The sequence below is a fragment of the Mustelus asterias genome, chromosome 8, assembly GCF_964213995.1.
Source record: "Mustelus asterias chromosome 8, sMusAst1.hap1.1, whole genome shotgun sequence".
In the NCBI taxonomy this organism is placed as follows: domain Eukaryota; kingdom Metazoa; phylum Chordata; class Chondrichthyes; order Carcharhiniformes; family Triakidae; genus Mustelus; species Mustelus asterias.
The window spans coordinates 121,277,765-121,298,603 of record NC_135808.1 but is presented as its reverse complement, the minus strand read 5'-3'; the positions used below and the strand labels follow the sequence as shown (position 1 = coordinate 121,298,603).

Sequence of the window (20,839 nt, the reverse complement as noted above, 5' to 3'; positions counted from 1 at the left end):
TCATCTGGATGTGGAACATTTATAATACACACCAGACAAAACCTCAAGACAAATATCACACTATTTTGATACTATAGCATGCCAAAGCCAAACTTTCAACTTAGTGAGATTCACATAACCAAGGGTTTTCCAATGATCACCACAAAACGTTTGCCCAGAGCAGGAGCAAAGTAACCTAACTAATTATTTGCTTGTGTACTTCTGTTCTCTTTATCCACTAACAAGAAAAACACAACATGTATGCACAATGATAGTCAAAGTTGCAGTGACATGATTACTCTTGGAAAGCAGATTCAATATTATGTATACTTAATCAAAACTGAGCTGTGTCTGATACCCACTTCTTCATCTTCTTTGCATTGTATTTAATTTGATAAGCCGCTTGGATCAACTTATCAGGGCCACTGTCAAACTGATGTGGAATGACCTTTTGAAAATGCTGTTGGAAAAATTACATAGACCTAATTAATACAGTGAAATATTGTTTCTTAATTCAAACTGCAAAAATTGTCATTTTTTTAAACCAGAAACGCGAAGCTAACTTGATCCTTACCTGTAACATTCCCTCCATATCAAGCTGCATCAGTTCTGCCTGATTTGCCTGTAGTATAGCTATCCCAACACGAAAAACAATCTCAAGACCCTGGTAAAATACAAAAATCAGTCCAAACAAAGGCAATTACAAAATCCTTTATCTTCCACTGTCTTAATAAATAAAAAAATATCTTGGTATACTTCTGTAGTAACTGAAAGTGAACAAGTTACCAGGAAAATGGAAGGCATGAGGGGATACCTTATGAGGAGCATTTACAAATTCTTGGATTACAATCTTTAAAAGAGATGATTTTTTATTTAGTTGAAGTTTATAAATTGACACATGACCTCTAAGCCTGAAAAGTTCTTTACTCGCAATTACAGTATTTTGCGTGGTCATCAGTATAAACTACAGAAATTTGGCTCAAATCTTGGCATTCGCAATTTTTTTCTACATAGAATTGTTGGAATGTTTTACCAGGTTTTGTTTTGAATGCTGAAAATGTAGTGAATTCTCAGAGTGTGATTTCTATGTATGTGTTGTCTGATGTTGTTGCTGCTGATCTTGTTTCTTAATACTGTGCCTACGGGCTTTGTGTTGTGTGGCAATAAAGATAGATAAATAAATAAAAAGAAAGAGGAAGTTTCTCATGTTTTATAGCAACAAAACAAAATAGATAAAATTTACCACTTGCAGCTTAGGCTTGAAAAATTGCACAATTACTTACCTCTGACATGAAAATGTCAAATAATCTTGTAGCAACTGGCAGTGGAAACGTAGTCAGAAAGATAGTAAGGAACCAGGAAGAAGAGTACATGGAGGTATGGAAACTCTGCGATTGAAAGTGCACATAAATTTCTGGCAGCTGTTCCTGTGTAATACAAAAATAATTAACCAACACAATCAGAAGCGGCATGGTGCACGATAAGATTTGAACACACCATCATATTTCAATCTTTTTACAATGGTTTTATGATCACTGGGTGTGGTTTGATTTTCACAAGACCACATTCTGTGAAGCATCAAGTGAACGTGACTCTGGAAGAAAACCAGGAACCACTAAATTTTGAACAAGTCAATTGTTTTGGGTAATTAAGTCCTCTGGTCATTCTTGAATATTGTCTCAATTGGAAGGAATAGTCCTGTCTTTTCAAAATGCCATCTTTTCCACGATGTCATGCACTGATACAGCCAATATTAATTGACACAAATGTTACAAATCCTCTATTAAATGGGGCATGGTAAATAAGAGACAAATACATAATGTAAAAATGTAAACTGGCTGACAAAATAAATTCATGCAAAATTCACACAAGTAATTCATATGAATTAATCTTAGGTAGCAAACATTTTGGTTTGCATTAAGATCTTAAGCAGTTTCTGATGTCACAATCCCAGTTGATGCTATAACTGGATGGGAAGATCCCACAATGGAATCCTAGCTCAAAAAATCTTAACTTTTACTTTTTTTTAAAAACGTGGAGGAATAGAATCACAGGGTCGGCAATTAGTTCTAACAGGAAAAAAACATTTATTAAACATGAAAAATTGGATCCTTTACTCCCCCTTACATTAATACACACAGATTTTAAGGTTAGCACGAATTACAAAGTATATCTTAAGTTGCGATGGTCTCAGTAACACAAAGTCCCTTTGAAGATGCAAGGGCTGTGTCAAAAAACACACTCCGCTCTGAACCCCAGCAGATTTCTGTGGATTTCTCTTCAGAATCCCCTCAGATAATTGCCGCATGAGATTTTCCAAACTCCATGCTTTAAAATCTATTTTTAAAAACATTGCTTTCCATCAGTGGTTTAAATTTCAAATTCCAGTCCAGGTTTTCTAAATGACTCTTTTAAACAAAGCTTCCTTTCCACTTTTAACAATAAATCCGGTATCCAGGATTTTCAACTCCCCTCCCCTAACCAACCACTGCTACTTCTGCCAGCTTCTATTTACTCTTCACACCGTAACCCTCTCTAAGCACATTAGAAGTACTGAAGCCAAGCCCCACACATACAAACATCTTTGTCCAGCATGAATTCAATTATCGCTTTTACCCTTCCTTACATGGAAACATTAAATTAAACCCACTTAAAAACAATACCTTATTCCTAATGTTTACCAACACAATCATAAATCCCTGAAAATTACATTTGTTTTCCTAACACTGAATATATTCACACATTATTTCAGTTTCACCTTTCTCTTACCTGTATCATCCATTCAAATTGATACATACAAAGGCCAAGCTCAGCCATACTAGGTTTGAAAAGTTCTCTGAGTCGGTAGTCTTGCATTAACTTCACAAAAACACAAAATGCTTCCTCTTCTGGCATCTTCACAGGAGAAAAGAGACACAAACTAAGACAGGAAGGTTCCAAAGGAATCAGAAGCATTATTTTCACGTAGTTAAAATTCAAATCCTACAGAATATGTGCAACCATTTTAAATATAAAGGTCTTGAGTCAGCTTTTAATATTATTTTGGTTAGTCCTTTATGTCTGTGCATCTTTTGACATTTGTAACAAACTAGAAATAATATCACTAAAATAACCATCCGAATCTAATCAAACTAACACCATACAAATATGTACTTTAAAAACATTGTGGGAGAAAGGCTTATAAAAGTTGGCACCTTTTAAACGTCAGGATGAATTATACCACATCCAGTGCGATGTCCAAGTGGTATGATACAACAAGGGATGCGATCCCTTACCTATCCACTTCAGTACAGTCAGGAAAAAGATGTGTCTAATGGCATTTGAAAATACTTTCATTAAGGTCTATGAAAAATATATTTCATACTGTATCTACTCGGTGGAAAATAGAAAAGTAGTGAGACACTGAGAACCTAGAGGTAGGATTTTAATATGATGGTTCGGTCAAACTCCAGGTACCTGGAAATTGGATCAAAACAACAATGACTGGTGAAGATTATGGATATTACGGAGAATCAACTGGAAGGCAATCGCAAAATGGGTCATTTTAAGACCATGATAAGGGAAGACCAATTCTTAACCATTCCTGCAACAATTTTTCCAATTAACTAGCAACAAAAATCTATTACAGCAGTTACTCTGAGAACTATACCTGCAATGTGCTGTATTTCCTTGCTTTCCTTTTTCACCAATTTTCTTTACTTAATCCCTTGCCTGAAGTCATTGACATTATTCTCTGGTACAGTTTCACTGGCATCAGGCAGCTTCAGGTAACTTGCCAAAGTGGTCATTGTGAAAATAAGGAGACCCGACAGATTATTCTACCACGACCACGTAGACCATTATGGCTGCTGCTAATACTGACCTGATCCAATGCCCAACATTCACGTTTCAGCTGAAGTTACTGGCTATCTAAACAGTGACTCAAGCTGGAATTGAACATGTGAACATCTGAGAAAATCTCTCAAGAGCTTGAGACACAAAATTGGAGATCAGTGATGGGGCATTAACAAACAACAGAAGAGTCAGGTGGATTTTTTTTTGAGGTTGCAGGAGAACGGAGGTGACAGCTAGGCTTCTGGAAAGTGAAGAGACACGGTATTAAGATGCAGGAAACATTTCCAATACCTAGCGAGCAGGTGTGCCTGGAGGGAAAGCCGAATGGTTAGCAGAAGGAACAGGATCGAGGGAACAGTAAGTAGGTCCCATGGACAAGGTGAGATTGAAGAGAATAAGAGGGGTGCTCACAGAACTGAGAGAAAAACTCGTGTAGGGGAGTGACTTGTGAGCAAGGAGAATTGGCGACAACAAGTAAAGGAACTGAATAAGATAGTCTTCACCTTGGTGAGAAAAAAAATCGATGAGTTCTTCATATGTTGAAATTAAGGATAAAAAAATTAGTCAAAGTTTTAAAAGCACTGGAGGAAAGGAGCTTGAAATTATCTTTTCCCTCGAGGTGACACTAATATAGCAGAAGTGAAAGTTTTGTTGGTGTGAACGTAGAAATGAGGGCATGTTTAGACAAATCAGCAGCTGCAGATGTATCATATTGAATGGACGCAGATTATGCATTTTGGGAATTTGACACACTCCAGGAAATGTGATCCACATGCCAAGTTTAAGCCTTCCTGGTGGATTAGGTTAAGTACTTAACAGGATAGATGCTGGTAGGATGTTTCCCTGGCTGGCAAGTTTACAATGAGAAGTCACGGTCGCAGAATAGCACCAAGATGAGGAGAAATTTCTTCACTCAAAGGGTTGTGTGATACTTTCAAATGATCAAGTATATCCTAAACAGAGGGAGGTAGATTTTTGGATATTAGAGGAATCAAGAGATTTGGGGATACTGCAGGAAAGTGGAGTTAAAGTAGATCAGCTATGATCTGATTGAAAGAATCCAGCTTACTCCAGCTCATGTTTCATATGTTGTTATGACCTCAGAACCATTTTGTGACCTCTTATAGGCCACTTAATACTAAGCCCCAAGTGTACTACCGCAGGCTACCATATGCTGTGGCATGCAAACACACACCAAGGTCACAACCACAAGCATTTCTTGAATAAGCACAGTAATTCCACCAGACAGTGACTTTTTAAATTTAATAGTAAAATACCTGCATAAGAAGTAGTCCAACTATAAAAGCACTGCCTTGGCAATAACCAACTTCACGATCTACAAGTGAATAGGCCTGCAAACAGAAATAAATTATACTTAATGTGAAGACAATTTGTACAATAACTGTTGAGAAAAAAAACTACTGCATATTACAATTGTGCACACAGAAATGGAAATATTTTATTTCTCTCCACATCATTTTTAATCTGCAATCATGGAGCAATAGTGACAGAACAAACTTTTGGAGAGGTATCTAAATACTTGCTGGTCTTTTTTACATATATGGCCACTATCAATTGTACTTGATTCAGATGAACGGAGCTGCTCTCTTGCTGCTGGATTCTCAACAACTGTTCATACAACTTGTCAGTTGTACAGGAACTACAAACGGTCGTGAATGTAGCCAAATCCATCACGCAAACCAGCTTCCCATCCATTGACTCTGTCTACACTTCCTGCTGCCTCAGCAAAGCAGCCAGCATAATAAAGGACCCCACGCACCCCGGGCATTCTCTCTTCCACTTTATTCCTTTGGGAAAAAGATAGAAAAGTCTGAGGTCACGTACCAACTGACTCGAGAACAGCTTCTTTCCTGCTGCTGTCAGACTTTTGAATGGACTTATCTTGCATTAAGTTGATCTTTCGCTACGCCCTAGCTATGACTGTAACACTATATTCTGCACTCTCTCGTTTCCTTCTCTATGAACGGTATGTTTTGCCTGTATAGCGCACAAGAAACAATACTTTTCACTATGTTAATACATGTGACAATAATAAATCAAATCAGTTGAAAAACAACATGGCAACAGTTGACTAAACTTGTATCTCAAAAGCATTATATCTATAAACAATACCAAGTCTATTCTTTCTGCACTTCCCAAATTTATACAACTTGCAAACTGCTGCGTATGGGTAAACTACTAATAAAAGTTACACAATTTTTAAAAAATCCAATTTAACAATTGAAATGGCATTCTGGCTATCTTGCCAGGTCTACTATTTAACAGGTGAGCAGATTTAGGAGATTGTATCAGCATATTCCCATCCCCATGCAATCCAACCTTATTTTCCAAGGTAATACATGACATATGTAAGTCGACATTATAACCTTTCTATACCATCACTCTATCAGTCCCAGAGACAGGATGGAAGATGGTGATACTAGATAAGACTAGTGGTTGAAAGAAAGCAAGAACCATGTACCCCTCCCCCTTCCAAGTAACATTTTGCAATTTTTTAGACGCATGCCTCCTCTCAGTTCCCCAGTCGTAAAAGGGAAAAGAAACTAGCATGAAGCACAATTCAAATATAAAGTGCTTCCTCTTCCCCCAGCTTCTCCCCATCCTTCGTTTCAGCATATCTTCTGATATCATTACAGAATCACACAAAGGTTATTATTTTTCAATTTCCCCCTCATTTTTAAATCCCATTTTCTACCTTTTTTCCCTTATCACAACGTCCCCTCCCTCCACTCCATTCGACTAGGGCCATCGGTTGCCTGTCTCAGGTTGTCCTTTGACACACTGCTCACCTTTGTTCTGCCATTTACACATTGTAATCGCTTAATGTGCCACCATCAGCACAATTCTTAGCCATGGTCACCATTTGCATTCCCCTAGTCTCTTTGACCCTGACATCTTTATCAATCTCGCCATTCTCCACCTACTGCTGGCCTTCTATCCAGCCCCCACTGCTCCCCCCAGAGCAACAGTATAAATCTCATCCCATTTCTAACTGTCTTCAGCTCTGACGAAGAGTCTTCCGGACACAAAATGTTAGCTGTTGTCTCTCCACAGATGCTGTCAGGCCTGCTATTTTCTGAGGGTTTTTTCAGATTCCAGTATCTGCAGTAATTTGCTTTTACCTTAATATTCATTGAGGCAGTCTGAGTCGGAGTGGCTTTGGAATTCAGAGGCTTGATCCTTGAAAGTGAAATGTTTTTGGAGCTACTGGCGAGGGAGGCAGAGTTTCAATGGGATTGGTTGATTTAATGTTTACTGATGTCTGGGTGGGTTGCTGACAATTCCATGGGTTCTGTCTTGGTTGCATTTGCTATTTATTGTAGACTGTGTGTTCGACCAATTTACCGGTTCATTCATATGCACCTCATATTAACCTTGAATGTTAAAGCATAAGATAGATATCATTGTTTCATCTTTCTGACCTTGTATAGTAAAGTTCATTCTAGTTCAAAACCAGTAGAATCTGGTCATTTTATTCTCTTTGCAGTGTCTTGAATCTCAAACTTTGTTTACTTTAAATAAAACGTTATCATATCAAAACGTGAAGCTCTGGCTGAGGTTCATAACACCTCCTTTATGCAAATTTTTGCAGATACTGGAATATGAAAAAACCCTCAGAAAATAGCAGGCCTGACAGCATCTGTGGAGAGACAACCAAGCTAACATTTTGTGTCTGGAAAACTCTTCGTCAGAGCTGAAGACAGTTAGAAATGGGATGAGATTTATACTCTGGGGGGAGCAGTGGGGGCTGGGTAGAAGGCCAGCGGTAGGTGGAGAATGGCGAGATTGACAAAGATGTCAGGGACAAAGAGACTAGGGGAAGGTAAATGGTGACCATGGCTAAGGAGGGTGCTGGTAGCGGCACATTAAGCGATTACAATGTGTAAATGGCAGAACAAAGGTGAGCAGTGTGTCAAAGGACAACCCGAGACAGGTAACAGATGGCCCTACGCAAATGGGATTGACGGCGGGGGCGGGGGGGTTGGAATGATGGAAATGGGTTGAAGGTGGAGAAAGAGTTCATGGTCTGAAGTTGCTGAACTCGATGTTAAGTCCAGAAGGCTGTAAAGTGCCTTATTGGAAGATGAGGTGCTGTTCCTCCAGTTTATGCTGGGCTTCACTGGAACATGACAACAGGACAAAGGTGAGCATGACAGCACAATGGTGTATTGAAATGGCAAGCGACAGGAAGGCTGGGTCATGCCTGTAGACGGACCAAAGGTGTTCTGCAAAGCAGTTACCCAGTCTGCGTTTAGTCTCTCCGATGTAGAGTCGACCACGTTGGGTGCAGCAAATGCAGTAGACCAGGTGCACATGAAGCCCCAACACCCCCCCCTCCATCACAACAGTATAAACCTCATCCTACTTCCCATCGTCTTCCGTTCTTATGAAAAAATCAAACTGTTAGCCCCGTTCTCTCTCCACAGATGCTATCAGATCTGCTGATATTTTCCAGCATTTTCTGTTTTTGCTTCAATGAACATCTCCACGAAAGCACACTTCAAGATTTAAATCCCATCTCCTGTTCTACTGTATTTCCAATTCTGCAAAGCAGTCCCCACTTACTGGCACAATTTCAGCTCTTTAATTAGTGTCACAAGTAGGCTTACATTAACACAGCAATGAAGTTACTGTGAAAATACCCTAGTCGCCACACTCCAGTGCCTGTTCAGGTACACTAAGGGAGAATTTAGCATGGCCAATGCACCTAACCAACACATCTTTCAGACTGTGGGAGGAAACCGGAGCAAACCCACGTAGACACAGGGAAAACATGCAAACTCCGCACAGACAGTGATCCAAGCTGGGAATCAAACCCGGATCCCTTGAGTTGCAAGGCAGCAGTGCTAACCACTGTGCCACCCCGTATTCTCAGCTCCCCAAGCCTCCTCTTGAGCTCTAACTGCACAGAGCCAGCTCACAGCAACACTCCTGCTGTCTAGAGCCTGCTGACAGCAGCACTCTTTTCGGCAGGGTCTTTTACTCACTCCCTGAGCAAACACAGAAACTTGGGAACATTTTTCAGATCCACTCTGGCCATACGGTGTAACATGCCAGGGCACAGTTAATTATAGGTACAACTCCCAAAACAAAACAATTCTCTCAGCTACATTTCTTTGCAAGCAGTGTAGACAAATCGCCTCCAATTCTCCAGCTAAGAACGAACCCCAGCTCTTTTATCTTACTTTTCCAATTGTTGACCCCTCAGGTGAAGATGGCCACAATATTTGAAGTACAATAGTCTTCAAGCTGCTCTGTTCTTTTAACTTCAGTCTTCCTCATAGACATTTTTTCTGTCCCAATACCCTGGTTATTTGGACTGCATCTGATTCTTTGGGAAATCTGCCTCATCCATCTTAATATCTCCTATGTGGCTTAGCATCAAATCGTGCCTAATGATGTTGCTGCGATGCTCCCTGGGAATTTTTTTTTATTAGTGTTATTTATTTGTATTATAAGTAGGCTTACATTAACACTGCAATGACGTTACTGTGAAAATCCTCTAGTTGCCACACTCCAGCGCCAGTACACGGTACACTGAGGGAGAATTTAGCATGGCCAATGCACCTAACCAGCATGTCTTTTGGACTGTGGGTGGAAACTAGAGTACCTGGAGGAAACCCACGCAGACACGGGGAGAACGTGCAGATTCCGCACAGACATTGACCCAAGCCGGGAATCGAACCCGGGTCCCTGGTGCTGAGAGAGAGCAGTGCTAACTGTTGTGCCACCGTGTCATCCATTTTACTAAGTTAAAAGGTGCCACTTGACTACAAAGTGTAATATTTAATTAATAATGACATACCCAGCAAGCCTCATCTTGGTCTCTCTCCCTAATAACAGATGAATTCTCCTTGTGAAAAATTTTTGCCATTTAAAAAAGAAAGGCCGCTTCCAATCAATCTGACTGAAGTTTCCATAGTTAGAAACATAGAAAAACTACAGCACAAAACAGGCCCTTCGGCCCCACAAGTTGTGCCGAACATATCCCTACCTTTTAGGCCTACCTATAACCCTCCATCCTATTAAGTCCCATGTACTCATCCAGGAGTCTCTTAAAAGACCCTATCGAGTTTACCTCCACCACCACTGACAGCAGCCGATTCCACTCGCCCACCACCCTCTGTGTGAAAAACTTACCCCTAACATCTCCCCTGTACCTATCCCCCAGCACCTTAAACCTGTGTCCTCTCATAGCAGCCATTTCCACCCTGGGAAAAAGCCTCCGAGAGTCCACCCGATCTATGCCTCTCAACATGTTATATACCTCTATCAGGACACCTCTCATCCTTCGTCTCTCCAAGGAGAAAAGACCGAGCTCTCTCAGCCTATCCTCATAAAGCATGCCACTCAATCCAGGCAACATCCTTGTAAATCTCCTCTGCACCCTTTCAATCTTTTCCACATCCTTCCTGTAATGAGGCGACCAGAACTGAGCACAGTACTCCAAGTGGGGTCTGACGAGGGTCTTATATAGCTGCATCATTATCCCCGGACTCCTAAACTCAATCCCTCGATTGATAAAGGCCAGCACACCATACGCCTTCTTAACCACCTCCTCCACCTGCGGGGCCGATTTTAGAGTCCTATGGACCCGGACTCTATTTTACATTCCTTCAACTCTTTCACACGAAGGAAGGGAGACATTAAAATCAGATGATCTTATTGTACACAGCTATAATTTACATAGTCCTAAACTAAAACCTTTCAAAAAAAGCTTTTCAATTCAAATTAATATTTTGTCAATTATTTTTTACATGAAAAGCCTACTTCATACAAGATGCAGCTGTTATTTTTTGTCTCGTTAAAATCATTTGTATCTCATGCAATAAGCTGCATCTGTGGAAGTGATAAAAGCCATAATTCTTGTTGAAGTTAATTAAAACTTAGCAGATGCTTTAAACAGATATTGAGCATGGATTTTGAATAGTTCTGATGGCCAAAAAGTGGCTTGAAACAATGTTACTGGGATGAATTATGTGGTACACTAGATATTCTGAATGATATAATAGGTAGTGAAGAGGTAGAGTACAAGCTGATGCAGCATGCGTGGGAGAGCAAGGGAACTCAAAATCTAATGCAGTGTCAGTGGAAAGGAGACACAAACAGATGGAAGTGAGAGGGTGAGCTGGGCAGAAAAAAGAGACGAGACTATTCTGGAGAAACAATGATCAAGAAATGTGGATAGCGATGGGGGAAATTCACAAAGATCAAAACAAAATCTACATGACACCGTCTACAAATACTCTTCAATTCTTCACAGCCTGTTTCCTTCAAGCCTTCACATCAATCCTATATATCAAAACAGTTATTAAAATTGCCATTATTTGGCTCTAAATGTAACATTTTCCTTGGACAAACAACAACAAATGGTTACTAAACTAGCCTTTGCAAAAGTTTTACTCTGTTTTTGTAAACAGATGTACCAAAAAAACTTAAGTAACTTTCAAAATGATAGAAGTTTGACATTTTTTTCAACAAGCCACAGCACCAGAAGAGACCTTTCCAAAATAGACCAATTCAATTGAGGCGATTATTTTTTTTAGTTCATGGATGTGGGCAGTGCTGTTGGGTCAGCATTTATTGCCAACACCTCAGGGCATTGAAGAACCAACCACATTGCTGTGGATTTGGAATCACATGTAGGCCAGACATGTAAGGATGACAAACTTCCTTCCGTAAAGGACATTAGTGAACCAAATGGGTTTTTACAACAATCGACAATGGTTTAATGGTCATCATTTTAATTCCAGATTTTTATTGAATTCAAATTTTACCATCTATGGACAGCACAGTTGCACAGTGGTTAGCACTGTTGCCTCACAGCACCAAGGACCCGGGTTCAGGGAAACTAGCAGGGTAAATACGTGGGGTTATAGGGATAGGGTCTCGGTAGGATTGTCAGTGCAGGCTCGGTGGACCAAATGGCCTCCTTCTGCACTGTAGGGATTCCATGATTCTATCTTGGTGGGATTCAAACCTGGATTACTAGTCCAGCAATATTACCACAGCGCCACTGCCTCCCCTTAGTTCCAGGTCATCAACTGGACAGCATTTCATTTCATAACGGGGAAGGTTCTGCACAATGTGGATCAAATTTATCAGCAGGGGCACAAACAAGCGCTGGCAGATCAGGCACATTCTACACAGCCCACTGATTTTCTTTTACAGTTAATGGAAAGAAAAATCATTGGGGTGTAGAGCGTTCGGTTGATGCATGGCTGTCTGCTTTGCACCCAAAATTGAACTTTATTCTCAAAATGCATTTTCCTCGGCTGCGCTCAGCCAGTAATTTTTAAAACACGAAATACAGAAAAATGGTAATAATTGTACACTTAAAATGTTGAAGTTCTCTGTATTTTCAAACATGTACAGGCCACTTACGCTTGTTATCAAGTACATACAATTAATGACTCATCCCAAAAAAATGCTGGCAACATATTTTCTGCAAAGATGTATTTTGTCATCTAAACGAAAATATCCAGAAAATAAATCATTACTGAGCACTCAAATAAGGAGTTTTAAAGACGGCTGTGTTTTTGAAGCCCAAGTTGACTAACCAAAGTTATACAGTCTCTAACTTTAGTGTCGATTGTATAGGACAGATAGAACTGTTCATAAGAACATAAGAAATAGTAGTAGGCCATCTAGCCCCTCAAGCCTGCTCCGCCATTCAATAAGATCATGGCTGATCTGATAGTGGGTTCAGTTCCACTTACCTACCCGCTCCCCATAACCCTTAATTCCCTTAACGGTTAAAAATCTATCTATCTGTGACTTAAACACATTTAACGAGGTAGCCTCTACTGCTTCATTGGGCAGAGAATTCCAAAGATTCACTACCCTTTGGGAGAAGAAGTTCCTCCTCAACTCTGTTCTAAATTGACTCCCCCGTATTTTGAGGCTATGCCCCCTAGTCCTTGTTTCCATTGTAAGTGGAAATAACCTCGCTGCTTCTACCCTGTCTAGCCCCTTCATTATCTTGTATGTCTCTATAAGATCTCCCCTCAACCTTCTAAACTCCAAGGAGTACAGGCCCAGTCTACTCAATCTCTCCTCATAAGCTAACCCCCTCATCTCCGGAATCAACCTGGTGAATCTTCTCTGTACCCCCTCCAAAGCTAATATATCCTTTCTTAAATAAGGGGACCAAAATTGTACACATGTTACTTCTAGTGTTTGCAAGAGAATCCGTCATATTGAACCACTAACCCACTTGCACAGTCCCTTCCCCAAGTCAAATAAGCAATGGTAATTGTGTCTTATTTCTGTTTATAGTTCTAAATCAGGGTTAGGATTTCACACCGACGGAATCAAAGTTCTCTCTTCCACCAAGAGGGGGCTTGTACAAAATGAGTTCGGAATCAGACCCCAGTTTCTGATGCATGCATCACACAAGTGCAAACAATTTAACCATAAACTAGTAAGACCACAATGATACAAAAAATACAAGTTCACACCGATGCACAGGCTGTTCGAGGTATAGGGTTTAGAGATTCCTCAAAGAAAGCAGAACTTACAAACATACAAATTAGGAGTAGGAGCAGGTCACTCGGTCCCTCAGGCCTGCTCCACCATTCAATAAGATCATGGCTGATCTGACTGTAACCTCAACCCCACTTTCATACCAACGCCCAATAATCTTTCTCCTCCTTGTTAATCAAGAATCTACCTGGCTCTGCCATAAAAATATTCAAAGACTCTGCTTCCACTGCCTTTTGAGGAAGAGTTCCAGAGGGTCAGACCCTCAGAGAGAAACAATTTCACCTCATCTCTTTCTGAAATGAACGACCCCTTATTTTTAAACAATGATCCCTAGTTCTAGATTCTCCCACAAGAGGAAACATCTGCTCCACATCCACCTCGTCAATACCCCTCAGGACCTTAAAGGTTTCAAATCAAGTCGCCTCTTACATTTCTAAACTCGAGTGCAGAGATTACCAATTAGTGTGCCGCGAGGTGTGTGCAAGTGTACCATAGCTGCTGGCAATCCCACATACATGCCCTTGCATCAAACCACCTGAGAAGCCCCATCTGTCACCACAGGACCCCTTCAACCAGGGATGCAGTCACACCAGTTATTTTTCCCCGTACAGGGAAACATCACAGGAACTGGCTTCAGTTTCCACAGATTAGTTTGAATTTACCCCCCTTTCAAGCGCTCCTAAGAAATCAGAATTGCTGCTTCTCTCTCTCTAACTCTCTGTGCCTGGCACTTTGCGAGATGTCTTTGAATGAAAGATGAGATTGTGTTGGGAGGAGCAAGGAGCATTTGCTGATGGCTAAGGCAGGTCCACCAGCATCTCTGGTTGTGCGGGTTCGCCTTCCAGCTCACGTTAACTCTTCGCAAACCAAACACTGAATAGTGGCTGGTGCCCAAGAGCTTTGCAGGGCATGTTGAGCCCAACTAACAGGGCAACTGTCAAACTAGACCCGCCTGAGATAGATAGGAGATAGATAGAAAACAGAACAAAGAACAATACAGCATAGGAACAGACCCCTCGGTCCTCCAAACCTGTGCCGATCACCTTGTCCTATCTAGGCCAACCGCTTGTATCCCTCTATGCCCTGTCTCTTCATGTGTCTATCCAGATAAGTCTTAAATGTCGCCAATGTATCTGCCTCAACCACCTCACTTGGCAGTGCATTCCAGGCCCCACCACCCTCTGTTAAAAACTAGCCCCGCACATCTCCATTGAACCTCTCCCCCCTTACCTTGAACTTGTGCCCCCTTGTAATTGTCATTTCTGCCCTGGGAAAAATAGAGGTAATAACAGTTTTCTTCAGGTTGAGTTGTACTTCTAATATCTTTTCAAGCCAGTTTAATTACCAAATTGTTGCTCTTTCTCTCCCCCTATTTGTTTCCCATCATATTGTGCTCCACCACAACCACCATCCCCTCCCCAAGTAAGGAGACCAGTACTGCACACAATACTCCAGATGTGGTCTCACAAATACCCTGTACAACTGAACCATGACCTTTCTACTTTTGTAATCAATTCCCCTCACAATAATGAATAAAGTTCTATTACCTTTTCTAATTACTTGCTGTACCTGTGTACTAGCTTTTCACGTTTCATGCACTAGAACACCCAGATCCCTCTGCACCGCAAGAGCTCTGCATTCTCTCTCTATTTTATGGGCGGCACGGTAGCACAGTGGTTAGCACTGCTGCTTCACAGCGCCAGGGACCTGGGTTCAATTCCCGGCTTGGGTCACTGTCTGTGTGGAGTTTGCACATTCTTCTCGTGTCTGCGTGGGTTTCCTCCGGGTGCTCCGGTTTCCTCCCATGGTCCAAAGATGTGCGGGTTAGGTTGATTGGCCATGATAAAAAATTGCCCCTTGTGTCCTGAGATGCGCAGGTTCGAGGGATTAACGGGTAAATATGTAGGGATATGGGGGTAGGGCCTGGGTGGGATTGTGGTCAGTGAAGACTCGATGGGTCAAATGGCCTGTTTCTGCACTGTCGGGTTTCTATGATTTAGATACTAAGCTTTTTTATTCTTCCTGCCAAAATGGATAATTCCATAACTGTCCACATTACAGTCCATTTACCAGATTTTTGCCCACTTAGTTAACCTACGTCCTTTTGTAGCATCATTATGTCCTCTTCACAATTTACTTTCTTACCTACCTTGGTCAGCAAATTTAGCAACCATACCTTTGGTCCCTTCAACCCAAGTCATTTATATAAACTGTAAAAAGTTGAGGCCCCAGTATTGATCCCTGTGGCACACCACGCATCTCATCCCCTCAACCAGAGAAAGACCATTCATGCCGACTTTGTTTCCGGTTAGCGAGCCAATCTTGTATCCATGCCGATATGTTACTTGCTACACCATGAGCTTTTATTTTCCACAATAACTGTTGATGTGGCACCTGATCAAATGCTTTCTGGGAATCAAAGTACAGTACATCCACTGGTTCCCCTTCATCCACAGCACATGACTCCTTCAAAGAACTTTAATATATTAGTTAAACATGATTCCCCTTTCACAAAACCATGTTGACTCTGCCTGAATGCTTTGACTTTTTCCAAGTGCCCTGCTATAGCATCTTTAATAATGGCTTCTAACATTTTCCCCACGACAGATGTTAGGCTAACTGGACTGTAGTTTCCTGCTGTTTGCTTCCCTTTCTGAATAAAGGAGTTACATTTACTGTCCATCTATCTACCTGTACTTTCCTTAACCTATGAGGAAAAAGTATTCAAACTGTGCACTGTTTTAACAACATCCCCTTTTGATGTTTCTGATCCTTGTTCAAATTACAATCTTATTTTACAACGTAGGAAGGTTCCTTGTAATAAAAACAAGCCAAACTTCATAAGGAATTACAAAAAAGATAACTTTACCTTCATAACATTAAATAGAACCTCCTGTCCCAGGCTATCTTTTTCTTTGAAAAAATCATGTTCTGGATATGTTCTAGCAATGTCTCTTCTTATAAGTTTTTCACATGGTGAAGTCATCTTCAATAGTTCTGAATACTGGTCTTTGATAGGCATATTTTGAGCACTGCATAGGAGTTGCCACACAATAGCTCGGAAATGATGAGGAATCCCTTTCCGAACAAGTTCCTGAAAGGTACAGAAAATAATTTTAAAACGACTGTTTGTAATCGCAAGCTAGTGCAACGTGGCTGTTCAATGAGAGAAAATCAGCGCTAGTACAGTATCCGAACTAATGTAAAATATAGACCAATATTAAAACTTATATGTAACCTTGAAAATTACAACCCAATTAATGTCTGAGCTTTCTAGGATTACCAATTTGCTTTATGCCATGACAAAAGTTTAATTCCTTAAAAGACAAGACAATTCCAAGCCTGTATCAGCTAATGAAGAGTATTGATACAAAACGCTTCCCATCAGGGATGGGCAGAAATTATGGTGATGCTAATTACAATGGTGTCAATTTGGCAACTGCTTACAACGGACGGCATGGTTAGCACTGCTATTTCACAGCGCCAGGAACCCGGAGTCAATTCCCGGCTTGGGTTACTGTCTGTGTCAAGTCTGCATGTTTCCCCACATGTGTGGGTTTCCTCCGGGTGCTCCGGTTTCTTCCCCAATCCGAAAGATGTGCTGGTTAGGTGCACTGGCTATGCTAAATTCTCCCTCCGTGCACCCGAACAGGCGCCAGAGTGTGGTGACTAGGGGATTTTCACAGTAACTTCATTGCAGTGTTAATGTAAGCTTACATGTGACTAATAAATAAACTTTAAAAAATGGTGCAGAAGCAGCAGTATATTGACAACGCTCTGGCCAGGTAAAGATCCACACACGCTAAAGCATACTTGCTTGTGTGTCCAACTGTGGGTACTCTTTATAATGCTAACTCAAAGATGATGGGCATGTTGACAGAGCGCAAGGATGTAAAGCAAAAATGGAGAAACTATCATCTTGAAAGATATTCAGAATGTTAGATATTCAAAATTTTAGCCAAGTCACTTCACCTCTGAATTGTAATTCAATTTTTAAACAATGCAAAGCGCAATCGCTAAATATTTATACAGTAATTCACCTACAGGACAGCAAGTCAGACTGTATAACTCTTAGCGCCTCACCAGCAGTCAGCTCGACATCAACAGATTCCCAAGAGCAAACGTACCAATTTTCTTGTTTCTACCATCTCAACTAGGTTGGTAGACCCTCAATTCTGAGACAAAGTTATAGATTCAAGCCCTATTATAGGCCTGAGCACATGTTCTAGCCAGTCAGAAGTGCAATCTGAGAGAAGAAACATTAAAACAACAGTCCTGTCGACTTACTCAGGGTCTAGATATTTGAAAGAAAAGCAGGCAGTTCTTCTAGTGTCCTGGCCAACCTTTTCACTTTCTAGCCATTTAATAATTTACTGTCTGTGCTCACATGGATTGCTGCATTTGCCTACCTGACAGTGACTGAATTTCTATTGTTCTAATGTGCTTTGGGACACCCAGGGATACCAAAGGTGGTACGGAAAAACATATAATAGCAACGGTAATACCGAGTCATTGTTGTGACAATTTTCATGAATCTCAGCCACGTGATAAGGATAACTTTGGTAATCAAATTAAAATTGAATAAATACTTTAAAGCAAATACTAAGCATACAAACAACAGCACTATTTGGGCAATCGGTTAGCTCAGTTCGCTGTACGTTTGGTTTGTGATGCAGAGCGTCGCCAACATTGCGGGTTCAATTTCCATACTGGCTGAGGTTATTCATGAAGGCCCCGCCTTCTTAACCTTACCCCTTGCCTGAAGTGTGGTGATCCTCAGGTTAAATCACCACCAATCACCTCAAGCAGCCTATGATCATCTGGGACTGTGGCGACTTTACTATACAAACAAATGAGAGTTGACATGAGTTGTTCCTTAAATAAAATGGTGCCTTTTAACTGTCAAATCTTTGTGACATCCAGATCCAAGTGTCAATTTCACCATCTTAAATTTTGACTTAATAAAAATGAGGTCTATTATTCCAGCCAACAGTACAAAATAATTAAATCAACTGCACCAATGTTTGAGTCAGAATCAAGTTCACTATCGCAGTGAGGTTGGGAGTGCTACAATGACAGAAGCATTTTGAAAACTGTCCTATTCTCAGCTGTGATTTGGCTTTTATTTAAATAGTTCATTAAAAAGCTAAAACCATTGGTAACTCATGGTTACTAACGACATCTGGGCATGCAGTGAAATATATTGATGTTCCTTCATTGTTACTGACTCAAAATCCTGGAGCTCCTTCCCTTCGCACTGTGGATAAGTCAAACACCACATAGAAACCATAGAAAAGTCATGGCCATTTAGCTAATTGCTTCGGTGCTGGCTGGAAAAAAAAAACTAGCCACCCATTCTAATCTCACCTTTGAGCACCCGGCCCAAGGCCCTGTAGGTTACCACATGCGTTGCAGCGATTCACCATCACCTGACCATGAAACTATTGTAAATTGTCGCAAAAACCCATCTAGTTCACTAATGTCCTTTGGGGAAGGAAATCTGCTGTCTTTACCTGGTCTGGCCTACGTGTGACTCCAAAGTCACAGCAATGTGGTTAACTCGCAATTGCCCTCTGGCAACTAGGGATGGGCAATAAACACTGGCCAGTCAGCGATGACTGCGTCCCATGAATGAATTAAAAAACCTCCAAGGGTAATTAGGGCGAGAATAATATTAACTTTCTCCTGACATGGAAGAAGTTGAAAACCCAGTTTAACACACCTCCAAGAAATGGGTTTTGAGTTTGCAGCTCGTTCGATACTCCCAAGCAGACAATCAACCTGCAGCTCATGTTGCATCTCTTGCATTGTCTAGTTGTTTCCCTTCTGTTTAAGCTGAACAATGTCTTTTTAGGCTGGCTCCCAGTGGATTGGACTTGGTTGTGAAATGGAAACTTGGCTACTTCATTAGCAGAAATGCAGGGACTCCCTGTGTTTACTTACTAACTCCTTAGTAAAGGTACAGTTATGTTTATCTTATGTCGTTGTATAAACATATTAGGCAATTTACACCATACAGCACAGTCAAAAGGAGGGAAACATGTTTTTCTGCTTTGTGACTAAATTTGTACTGCAACTTCCATCAATCTACTCTGCTGCCCATCACAGACTGTCTTAGTTTTAAGTATTAAGGTTGCATACACTAGTGCATATCTGTATGTATACCAATTCCTCCAAACCAGAGTATCTAATGCAAGGTAAAATGTCTGCTGCTATCAGATCACCAACAATCTGTCCTGGTCCCCCAACTATAGTTAAGAAAGCCCACCAACGCTGCTACTTTCTCAGAAGACCAAGGAAATTTGGCATTTCAGCTACGACTCTCGCCAACATTTACAGATGCACCATAGAAAGCATTCTTTCTGGTTGTACCACAGCTTGGTATGGCTCCTGCTCTGCCCAAGACCATGAGAAACTACAAAGGGTCGTGAATGAAGCCCAGTCCATCACACACACCAGCTTCCCATCCATTGACTCTGTCTACGCTTTCCGCTGCCTCGGAAAAGCAGCGAGTATGATTAAGGACCCCACACACCCCAGACATTCTCTCTTCCACCTTCTTCCGTCGGGAAAAAGATACAAAAGTCTGAGGTCACGTGTCAACCGATACAAGAACAGCTTCTTCCCTGCTGCCATCAGACTTTTGAATGGACCTACCTTGCATTAAGTTGATCTTTCTCTACACCCTAGCTATGACTGTAACACTACATTCTGCACTCTCTCGCTTCCTTCACTATGAATGGTATGCTTGTCTGTATAGCGCACAAGAAACAATACTTTTCACTGTATACGTGACAATAATAAATCAAAATCAATGAAAATGTTGACATGAAACACAATGTATAATTCAATAGAACTTAGATGAAAGTGGTGCCTGTCCAAAGCCAGTGGCAGTGTCCTATAAAATAGAACAGTGATGTTTCAAAAGTGCAATAAACATTTGCTGTATTGATAAACAATTTACAGCTAAAACAGGGCTCTCTTCAAAAACATCATAAAGTGACTGAATAGATTTTCCGTCTTAGCATTTTAAACATCAGGGAAAATGGCAAAAGACATATTTGTGGTCCTTACCCTCATCTGTTTCTCTTTCTTTTTCCGTACATCATCCCACTCATTCACAATTCTTCCCCAGAGGATCCAGGAATCTTCTTCCAGGTGGCTGAGGTTACTTGAAGCAGAAGAACTGGATACCAGGGAAGATCCACTATTTCGACGGGATCCATTTACAGATTTCAAAGACTTACTATCAGTCTCCAAAAGCCTGCACCAAAAACATTTAATCTTCTCAATGAAAGCCAAGTGAAAATTAATTTAGGCTATCAAAATCCAAGATGAATAAATATAACGGAAAAGCATCCATTTTGTCACTTCTGCATTTTTCAATTTATTAACCTTTCACTTTACTTTTGCAAAGGATTAGGTTTTTGGTCATCAAATCAACTTGAAGTTTTTAAGACATCAGGATGGTCAATGATGCCCCAGAGTAGCAGGCCTTAGCTTCACACTTACTGGCATG

The 20,839-nt window shown here is 40.8% G+C and overlaps 1 protein-coding gene across 16 annotated transcripts in view; it reads right to left on the bottom strand.

Annotated features, from left to right (window-relative positions):
* Nucleotides 1-20,839, bottom strand: part of LOC144497506 (ecotropic viral integration site 5 protein homolog) — a 220,782-nt gene that overhangs the window by 142,441 nt on the left and 57,502 nt on the right. For 13 of the 16 annotated variants that reach the window (XM_078218878.1, XM_078218875.1, XM_078218879.1 and 10 more), the window contains 7 exons: nucleotides 20,395-20,584; nucleotides 16,190-16,414; nucleotides 5,091-5,165; nucleotides 2,749-2,874; nucleotides 1,263-1,406; nucleotides 554-643; nucleotides 342-439 (listed from right to left, as the gene is read on the bottom strand). In XM_078218878.1, the coding sequence (XP_078075004.1) occupies nucleotides 342-439; nucleotides 554-643; nucleotides 1,263-1,406; nucleotides 2,749-2,874; nucleotides 5,091-5,165; nucleotides 16,190-16,414; nucleotides 20,395-20,584 (948 nt within the window). The remainder of the gene's footprint in view (nucleotides 1-341; nucleotides 440-553; nucleotides 644-1,262; nucleotides 1,407-2,748; nucleotides 2,875-5,090; nucleotides 5,166-16,189; nucleotides 16,415-20,394; nucleotides 20,585-20,839) is intronic. The other 3 variants (XM_078218882.1, XM_078218886.1, XM_078218887.1) reach the window with 2 other exon arrangements.